Here is a 10,450-nt window from a genome sequence, read left to right as displayed (position 1 = left end):
TGAGGAGTTTATCTGACACATGTACACAAAGATAAATGTGTCTCTTTTACCTTATGAGGTATGTACGGCCAACTTGTGAGGAGCTCAGCTGACACATGTACACAAAGATAAATGTGTCTCTTTTACCTTATGAGGTATGTACGGCCAACTTGTGAGGAGTTTATCTGACACATGTACACAAAGATAAATGTGTCTCTTTTACCTTATGAGGTATGTACGGCCAACTTGTGAGGCGTTCATCTGACACATGTACACACAGATAAATGTGTCTCTTTTACCTTATGAGGTATGTACGGCCAACTTGTGAGGAGTTTATCTGACACATGTACACACAGATAAATGTGTCTCTTTTACCTTATGAGGTATGTACGGCCAACTTGTGAGGAGCACAGCTGACACATGTACACACAGATAAATGTGTCTCTTTTACCTTATGAGGTATGTACTGCCAACTTGTGAGGAGTTTATCTGACACATGTACACAAAGATAAATGTGTCTCTTTTACCTTATGAGGTATGTACGGCCAACTTGTGAGGAGCTCAGCTGACATTCAAATTTGTTTCCTATTTGTATGTGTTCTTTTCCATATTCGATAGATTGTATTTCGGAAACATCCACATAATAACGTACCTGTACTATATCCTACAACAAAATATTATAATCTTTAGAAACAACTAGATGTGATAACGTTTGGGGTTATATTCACATTATTGATAACAATTAATTAATCAATGCACCAATTTCAACCTCGAAAAGGAAATGACGTCAGCAGCTGTTTATAGATACTCCATCATGACTGAATTGGTTTGAACAGTATTTGTATTATATATATTACGCCGTGTCAGTTTAATGTTGGAGGAGGGGGCACGGGTGGACCAGTCGTCTAAGGCGCCGCGATTCGCTGTGCAGAGTTCCGTCCCTTGGGCACGCCAGAAACCTATGATTGTGGGTTCGAATCCCGGTTCGCCCCGATTATGTTTCTAGGTTGGTCAGCACCATACCCGTGCTCGTGGGTTTCACAGAAGTGGTAAACGTCTGAGACCTGCATGACTTCGGGCTTTCCTCCCACATTAAGCTGACACGCCGCGATATAACTGGAATACTGTTAAACATTAAACCCAACTCACTCACTCACTAATGTTGGAGGAAAAGTGATGCAGCTCTTTTAGGCGTTTTCCACTTTGGAGAAACTCAGGAACACTGGTGCCAACAAAAATATAATTATGTTGGGGATTCGAACCCACGATCATCAGATTCAAAGACGAGTAAGAGACGCACCATTTACAGGTCATTTGGTGAAGGAGAATGATTTCTTTAGCAACGTAGGAGTGTTATCTGATACAATGAACAGTCATTAGATGACAACTGCAATTGTTTGTTTGTTGTTTAAAGTCGCACTCAGCAATATTCCATCTGTATGATGTCGGTCTGGAAACAATCAAATCTGTACTAGACAATCCTGTGATTAACATCATGAGCATCGATCCACGCAATTGGGATAAGATGACACGCATCAAGCAAGTCAACGAGCCTGACAACCCGATCCCGATAGTCGCCTCTCACGATAAGCAAGGGTTGTTGAGGACCAAGTCGAAGCCGCGGAATCTTCACGGGAATAACTGCAGTTGTAAACTCAAAATCAAAAGAGCTAAACCAATTGACAAATCAGGAGCGGAAAATGTGATTGAATAAAACAGGCCATAAGTGAGTGAGTGAGTGAGTGAGTTTGGTTTAACGCCGCTTTTAAAAGTATTCCAGTTATATCGCGGCGTGTCAGCTTAATGTGGGAGGAAAGCCCGAAGTGATGCAGGTCACAGACGTTTACCACTTCGGTGAAACCCACGGGCACGGGTATGGTGCTGACAAACCTAGAAACATAATCGGTGCGAACCGGGATTCGAACCCGCAATCATAGATTTTTTGCGTGCCCAAGGGACGGAACTCTGCACAGCGAATCGCGGCGTCTTAGACGACTGGGCCACCCGTTCCCCCCAGGCCACAAGGAAGAGGTCCACAATAATGTCACCTTCCACTCACACGTCAAGTAATGGAGGAGTATACACGTTGTCTTAGTGGTAAAATCTTTGCTCGTTTACGTCGGATTTCCTATATGGGTATAATATGTACATGTAGAGCCCAGATCTTGTGTCCCTCACAGTGATGTTCCTCGAATATCTCGAACAGAAACGCCAAACGTAACTCACTCACTCTGCATAAAGTCAGACAACATCCATTACAACATCATCTTCTCGAGGCAAGAGAGTTGACTGACTTTGGGGCGTGTCACAAACAATTGATGGTAGTTTCGAATCCTGTCTGACTCTGAATCTGTTTCGTTGTTTGTCATCACCCTACTCTTGCTCATATGCGATTTAACACCTGAATTACTTCGGACCTTCCTCCTTCATACTGTTCGAAGCGGCGTAAAAACAAACTCACTCAGTCAATGTAAAAGGCATGTTTGCAATTACATACATGTTAGTGCACAACATCTCTATTACACATGACAAGAAATGACAGTTTTAACGGAGTTACCTCCCTTACACTGAGCCGATGCCCACATAACACGTGGTTCTGGGGGGAAATGCGTTGTATCGTTTTCTATGGTCTTTATGACTCTGGGTATATGTTCGTATGTGTGTTTACTATCGTACATGATCGATTGCAATATGTACCCAAATAAATACGTCAGGTGTGTGATGTTATGATGCGTGTACTTCCTGTTGATGTGGTCAAACAGACTCTTCACAAGTTTGTTTGATTGTTTGGATGTACATCATACAAGCTATATGCCAAAACAGAAATCAATGTCAACGGACGATTAATGATATCAATAGAATGATATTGTGACGACAATAAATGTTCCCTCAGAACCGATCATCATTGTATGTTATCAGCTCTCCGTTTGGAATTGATTGAAACAACATTTTGCAGTATAGTCGTGTGACTCAATATATTTATATATTATGACGACAATAAATGTTCGCTTTGAACTAATCATGATTGAATGTTATCAGGTCTCTTTGGATTAAATTGAAACGACATGTTGAAGTATAACCTCATTTCAAATAGGTTGTGTGCACATTCTTTATTATTAAAATAATACATAGCTTATAAGTTTAGATTTCAATATCTATAAGATAATAAAAATAATAATAATGATAATGATAATAATAATAAAATAATAATAATAATAATAATAATAATAATAATAATAATAATAATAATAATAATAATAACAACAACAACAACAACAACAATAATAATAATAATATGCTTTACAAACTAATTTTAAATGAGGGTGAATAATTGAATCATTTTGGTATTATATTGAAAGAAAGAAATTGTCCACGAAGATTCTTGAAAAAAAAATTATGCTTCACACTGGTGAAAATAATGAAATTGCCTGCCACAAAAATTACATTATTGCAATGTGTCTTCTTTAAGAAAATCAGGCTCATAGTTCTAAATAAAAAATATATATCTGGTTTGGTGGCTGTAGCTGAAAATAGATAATCTCGACACAAAATCCAAGCACCCCCAGCACATCCCGTTCACCGCCCCACCCCCGCGAATATCAAATGGTCAGTCGCTGAGCTTCACGAGGCGAATAGCGTGTCTTTAAACGACACCACTACTCATTCCCCTTTCATAAGGCAGCTCGGGTATGGTAGTGATAAACCTACAACCATTATTATGCCACGTACATGGGGCGCCACTCTGTACGGCAAAATTCGACGCTTTAGACGACTAGGCCCGTCGTTATCCAAGTTGTGAAAAGGGTTTACCATTTGACACCACAAACGCAATGTGCCAACTGTAACCAATGCATCTCCTACATAACAAGCATCTCTCATTAATAATGCACTCTGTTATATACGACACATACGTACTTGTTAGACATTTGTTATTTGTAAACAAAGAACGTTTTATTACAATGATATGCAAAGTTCATAACTGGTTCATAAAGAAGCATATAAGGATGTAAATCAAAAGCATCTTCACAATCTACAAAATAAACAAGTTATTGAAAACACATTACTATAAACACGTAACTGATATAATATTTCCAAAAATAAACAATAGTCCTTTTTCATAAAATAACGGCTGCATAACACAATAAAAAGCGGTAGTGTTGATCAATTAAACTTCGTCATAAATCAACAATAGTAATGCGCTGATTTGCACAGTATGCAGACCGTGTTTTGAATGGATATTCCTCCATGAAAGTAAAAATAATAGAAGGAAATTCTTAAATGTTGGCGAAAACATATAATGATAGTTTTTACTTAGCCTTACATGTAGTTTTGAAATGAGAGCTAATATCAGTCTGTGTATGTTAAATTCTGTGTATGTCATTTAAAAATGAAACAATTAGGTATATAAATAGAAATACTTGGGGTGGGTGGGTAGATTTTTCTTTTAGAATAGATTTTACAACACATACGTCGTATTTCATATTCGATACATATTTGCAGTTGTGATAAAAAAATAACAACGAACTGAACCAATACATAATAATAACATTTTGAATAAAACAACTAAAACGACGAGGAAACATATAAACAGCAAACATATATATATATATATATATATATATATATATATATATATATATATATATATACGAAACACATAAAAAATATCTATTTCACACCTGACTCTTGAGATGGAAAACCTAATGATAAATCGTAACATTCAGTAAAACTATGCAAAACATCGTGTGTTTGTTTGTGTGTGTTGTTTAACGCCGCAATCTAGGTAACTGGGATAAGATGACATGCATCAACCAAGTCAGTGCGCCTGACCACCCGATTCTCCCGATAGTCGCCTTTAATGTCAAGCATAGTCACCTTTTTCGACAAGCATGACCTACTCTAAAGCAAATGAGGTTCAGTGCTGTTCATTAGTAACATGTACATATAGTGTTGGAATACCCGACAGCCGATATTGAATTGAAACTTGTGGTGACTGGTTCGTTTCAACTGAACATATGCAACGTGGGGTTATCGACATTCACCGAACCTTTAAATCAAGAAAGCAATTCTTAAATGTAGTCAGCGAGTTGCCATTTCATTAACGGCATAGTTGTGAGCTTTGTATAATAAATACAGGGCACCAAAAATATGTGTTCGAATAAGCTGATTCTTTTGAGAGATACGTTTAGTCAGGATCTTGTCCAGAAAGAAGATGGTGGTGTATGAAGACCACGTACTACTTCGGGTCTTCCAGCCTATACATATAACTCGATGACTATCTTTAAACGATCTCCGCGTTACCTAACTATGTAAGAAAAAAACGAGATATTGTGTTCGTTTTATGTCTATATATCAATGATTGCTGAGTCAATATGTGTACCAATTTCTTATTATCTTGTGAAGAGTCAAAACGTGAAGGCAAAATCATATCTCGTCGTCGCTTGTTCTGCACAGACACGCGGCAATAGTGATCCCGATTATCTGAAAATAACCAAAACAAGAACTTACTTCAATGTTTCGGAAGTATAACCTGTGTCAGTCCTTAAACAATTATCATTAAATTAAAACTATTTCAAAATCACTATGTGATCTTTTAGAATGTCTATGATATATATAGATTTCTTCACCCGACTTATTGCCAGTGTGTTGCCATAATCATTTTCATAATACATCTCAATGTAGGAATTTGCAAATGTTTTTCGTAAGTGATTGTTTTACTCGCATCATTGTTTAAATATTGCGAGGATACCTCTGCGGATCGCGGCAAGATTGCTATGCGGCGTTAAAGAATAGTCACTCACTCGCATTCACGTTTGGATGATTGAAGAGCAGAACGATGACTCGAGTATCCTTGCAAATGAGGGTACATTTAGATTTCCAGAGATACTCACTGTGATGGCAATGATGACCGCCTCCACGATGAGCAGCACCGTGCTGTACTGCATCACGGTATCCTTCAGCTTCGTGAAACATCCCTGTCAGATGTACAGACAAATAGGGTACATTGTTTATGTGTCACCAATTATGTGTAATTTATAGTTGTGGCTAGGTTTCCGTTTAAGTTGTAGCGTGTAATGCTGATCTTACTAAATGAGTGTAGTGTACAAAATAAGCATGATGCACACATGAATATATAAACACATCGTCATACAGAGAAGTACAGAAGAAGTTGATTCTTCTTTTAGAAAGAAACTAAGAGACACCAACAAAGAAAGGTCACGTCGTCGTTATGTATTAAGACGACACTAGTATTACGTCAACAATGGTATCTGTATGGTGCCAAAAATTCGTCTGAAAAAATACTCATTCGTCTCGTGCGAAGAGACTTTTAATACTCATATGGGTAACAAATAGATAAACGACACAAACACTAGTGAATAGTTTGGTGAATGTTCATTTAGTTTTGACCCTAAGTGTCCTGTCAGCTTAGTACAGGGTGGCATTCTAAGTATATGCACGTTGCTGTTCATGACTGACCAAGGATCACTATCAGCCAGCGAATCCGGCAAGCTCCTCACAGTGATAGCCCGTTCGCGGAGCTCTCTATACTATCGCTGCCACCAGTCAAAACTCCCCACTGTGAAAGGTGGCCCCAACCATGCTTGGAGTTGAACTCGCAACCGAATGACCGTTATGTTTACAAACACGTGACGCACGTCGTGACGCCGAATGCACTTACCGCTGCTAAATTACGTTTCTTTGTTTGTCATTTTGAACTATTATTTCATTATAACTATCATGTAATTGATATTGTAAGAATGTAAGGGAGAAGTTGGTTGGTTTTCCGTTAATCTGCAATCTCGAACCAATCTGATTATACAAACAACAAAGTAAATTCATCTGGAAAACATGGTCAGTCGCCAAGGCTCGCTAAATACAATGTTTATTCCTAATGCAGGATATTTACCATCCCCAAACACACTCGTGTGATAACCTCTATTTATGTGTTTGTAAGTGTGTATATGCTTCATTATGTGTTTGTTAGTGTGTATATGCTTCATCGCGTGTTTGTTAGTGAGTATATGCTTCATTATGTGTATGTTAGTGTGTATATGCTTCATTATGTGTTTGTTAGTGTGTATATGCTTCATTGCGTGTTTGTTAGTGAGTTTATGCTTCATGATGTGTTTGTCAGTGTGTATATGCTTCATGATGTGTTTGTTAGTGTGTATATGCTTCATAATGTGTTTGTTAGTGTGTATATACTTCATTATGTGTTTGTTAGTGTGCATATGTTTCAGTATGTGTTTGTTATTGTGTACATGCTTCATGATGTGTTTGTTACTGTGCAAATGATCCATGATGTGTTTGTTAGTGTGTATATGCTTCATTATGTGTTTGTTAGTGTGTATATGCTTCATAATGTGTTTGTTAGTGTGTATATACTTGATTATGTGTCTGTTAGTGTGTATATGTTTCATTATGTGTTTGTTAGTGTGTATAAGAATTATGATGTGTTTGTAAGTGTGTATATGCTTCATGATGTGTTTGTTACTGTGCATATGATCCATGATGTGTTTGTTAGTGTGTATATGCTTCAATATGTGTTTGTTAGTGTGTATATGCTTCATAATGTGTTTGTTACTGTGCATATCCTTCAGGATATGCTTGTCGGTGTGTATATGCTTCATAATGTGTTTGTAAGTGTGTATATGCTTCATTATGAGTTTGTTAGTGGGTATATGATCCATGATGTGTTTGTTAGTGTGTATATGTTTCATCATGTGTTTGTTAGTCTGTTTATGCTTCATAATGTGTTTGTAAGTGTGTATATGCTTCATTATGAGTTTGTTAGTGGGTATATGCTTCATAATGTGTTTGTTAGTGTGTATATGCTTCATTATGTGTTTGTTAGTGTTTTTATGCTTCATGGTGTGTTTGTTAGTGTGTATATGCTTCATGATGTGTTTGTTAGTGTGCATGTGCTTGATAATGTGTTTGTAAAGTGTGTATATGCTTCATAATGTGTTTGTTAGTGTGTATATGTTTCATTATGAGTTTGTTAGTGGGTATATACTTCATTATGTGTTTGTTAGTGTGCATAAGCATCATGATGTGTTTGCTTGTTTGTATATGCTTCATGATGTGTTTGTAAGTGTGTATATGCTTCATAATGTCTTTGTTAGTGTGTATATGCTTCATTATGTGTTTGTTAGTTTGTATATGCTTCATGGTGGGAATTTTACTGTGCACATGATCCATGATGTGTTCGTTAGTGTGTATATGCTTCATTATGAGTTTGTTAGTGGGTATATGCTTCATAATGTGTTTGTTAGTGTGTATATGCTTCATTATGTGTTTGTTAGTGTTTTTATGCTTCATGGTGTGTTTGTTAGTGTGTATATGCTTCATGATGTGTTTGTTAGTGTGCATGTGCTTCATAATGTGTTTGTAAAGTGTGTATATGCTTCATAATGTGTTTGTTAGTGTGTATATGCTTCATTATGAGTTTGTTAGTGGGTATATACTTCATTATGTGTTTGTTAGTGTGCATAAGCATCATGATGTGTTTGCTTGTTTGTATATGCTTCATGATGTGTTTGTAAGTGTGTATATGCTTCATAATGTCTTTGTTAGTGTGTATATGCTTCATTATGTGTTTGTTAGTTTGTATATGCTTCATGGTGTGTATTTTACTGTGCACATGATCCATGATGTGTTCGTTAGTGTGTATATGCTTAATTATGTGTTTGTTAGTGTGTATATGCTTCATCGCGTGTTTGTTAGTGTGTATATGCTTCATCGCGTGTTTGTTAGTGTGTATATGCTTCATTATGTGTATGTTAGTGTGTATATGCTTCATTATGTGTTTGTTAGTGTGAATATGCTTCATCGCGTGTTGGTTAGTGTGTATATGCTTCATTATGTGTTTGTTAGTGTGTATATGCTTCATTATGTGTTTGTTAGTGTGTATATGCTTCATCGCGTGTTTGTTAGTGTGTATATGCTTCATTATGTGTATGTTAGTGTGTATATGCTTCATTATGTGTTTGTTAGTGTGTATATGCTTCATCGCGTGTTTGTTAGTGAGTTTATGCTTCATGATGTGTTTGTTAGTGTGTATATGCTTCATGATGTGTTTGTTAGTGTGTATATGCTTCATAATGTCTTTGTTAGTGTGTATATACTTCATTATGTGTTTGTTAGTGTGCATATGTTTCAGTATGTGTTTGTTATTGTGTACATGCTTCATGATGTGTTTGTTACTGTGCAAATGATCCATGATGTGTTTGTTAGTGTGTATATGCTTCATTATGTGTTTGTTAGTGTGTATATGCTTCATAATGTGTTTGTTAGTGTGTATATACTTGATTATGTGTCTGTTAGTGTGTATATGTTTCATTATGTGTTTGTTAGTGTGTATAAGAATTATGATGTGTTTGTAAGTGTGTATATGCTTCATGATGTTTTTGTTACTGTGCATATGATCCATGATGTGTTTGTTAGTGTGTATATGCTTCATTATGTGTTTGTTAGTGTGTATATGCTTCATAATGTGTTTGTTACTGTGCATATCCTTCAGGATATGCTTGTCGGTGTGTATATGCTTCATTATGTGTTTGTAAGTGTGTATATGCTTCATTATGAGTTTGTTAGTGGGTATATGATCCGTGATGTGTTTGTTAGTGTGTATATGCTTCATCATGTGTTTGTTAGTGTGTTTATGCTTCATAATGTGTTTGTAAGTGTGTATATGCTTCATTTTGAGTTTGTTAGTGGGTATATGCTTCATAATGTGTTTGTTAGTGTGTATATGCTTCATTATGTGTTTGTTAGTGTTTTTATGCTTCATGGTGTGTTTGTTAGTGTGTATATGCTTCATGATGTGTTTGTTAGTGTGCATGTGCTTCATAATGTGTTTGTAAAGTGTGTATATGCTTCATAATGTGTTTGTTAGTGTGTATATGCTTCATTATGAGTTTGTTAGTGGGTATATACTTCATTATGTGTTTGTTAGTGTGCACAAGCATCATGATGTGTTTGCTTGTTTGTATATGCTTCATGATGTGTTTGTAAGTGTGTATATGCTTCATAATGTCTTTGTTAGTGTGTATATGCTTCATTATGTGTTTGTTAGTTTGTATATGCTTCATGGTGTGTATTTTACTGTGCACATGATCCATGATGTGTTCGTTAGTGTGTATATGCTTAATTATGTGTTTGTAAGTGTGTATGTGCTTGAGTATGAGTTTGTTAGTGTGTATATGCTTCATGATGTGTTTGTTAGTGTGTATATGCTTCATGATGTGTTTTGTAAGTGTGTATATGCTTCATTATGTGTTTGTTACTGTGCATATGATCCATGATGTGTTTGTTAGTGTGTATATGCTTCATTATGTGTTTGTTAGTGTGTATATGCGTCATAATGTGTTTGTTAGTGTGCATAAGCATCATGATGTGTTTGTTAGTGTGTATATGCTTCATTATGTGTTTGTTAGTGTGCATAAGCATCATGATGTGTTTGTTAGTG

The 10,450-nt window shown here is 36.3% G+C and overlaps 1 protein-coding gene across 1 annotated transcript in view; it reads right to left on the bottom strand.

Annotated features, from left to right (window-relative positions):
• Nucleotides 1–5,374: 5,374 nt before the first annotated feature.
• Nucleotides 5,375–10,450, bottom strand: part of LOC124111281 (CD82 antigen-like) — a 56,218-nt gene continuing 51,142 nt past the window's right edge. Inside the window, exons 8-9 of the mRNA XM_048385713.1 lie at nt 5,871–5,954; nt 5,375–5,460 (exon numbers count right to left, since the gene is read on the bottom strand). Of these exons, the coding sequence (XP_048241670.1) occupies nt 5,404–5,460; nt 5,871–5,954 (141 nt within the window). The 3' untranslated portion in view covers nt 5,375–5,403. The remainder of the gene's footprint in view (nt 5,461–5,870; nt 5,955–10,450) is intronic.

Source organism: Haliotis rufescens, unplaced genomic scaffold, assembly GCF_023055435.1.
Source record: "Haliotis rufescens isolate VD_foot unplaced genomic scaffold, xgHalRufe1.0.p SCAF_6, whole genome shotgun sequence".
Taxonomy (NCBI): Eukaryota; Metazoa; Mollusca; class Gastropoda; order Lepetellida; family Haliotidae; genus Haliotis; species Haliotis rufescens.
Note: the sequence above shows the minus strand (reverse complement) of the source record. Positions and strands in the feature narration are given on the sequence as shown.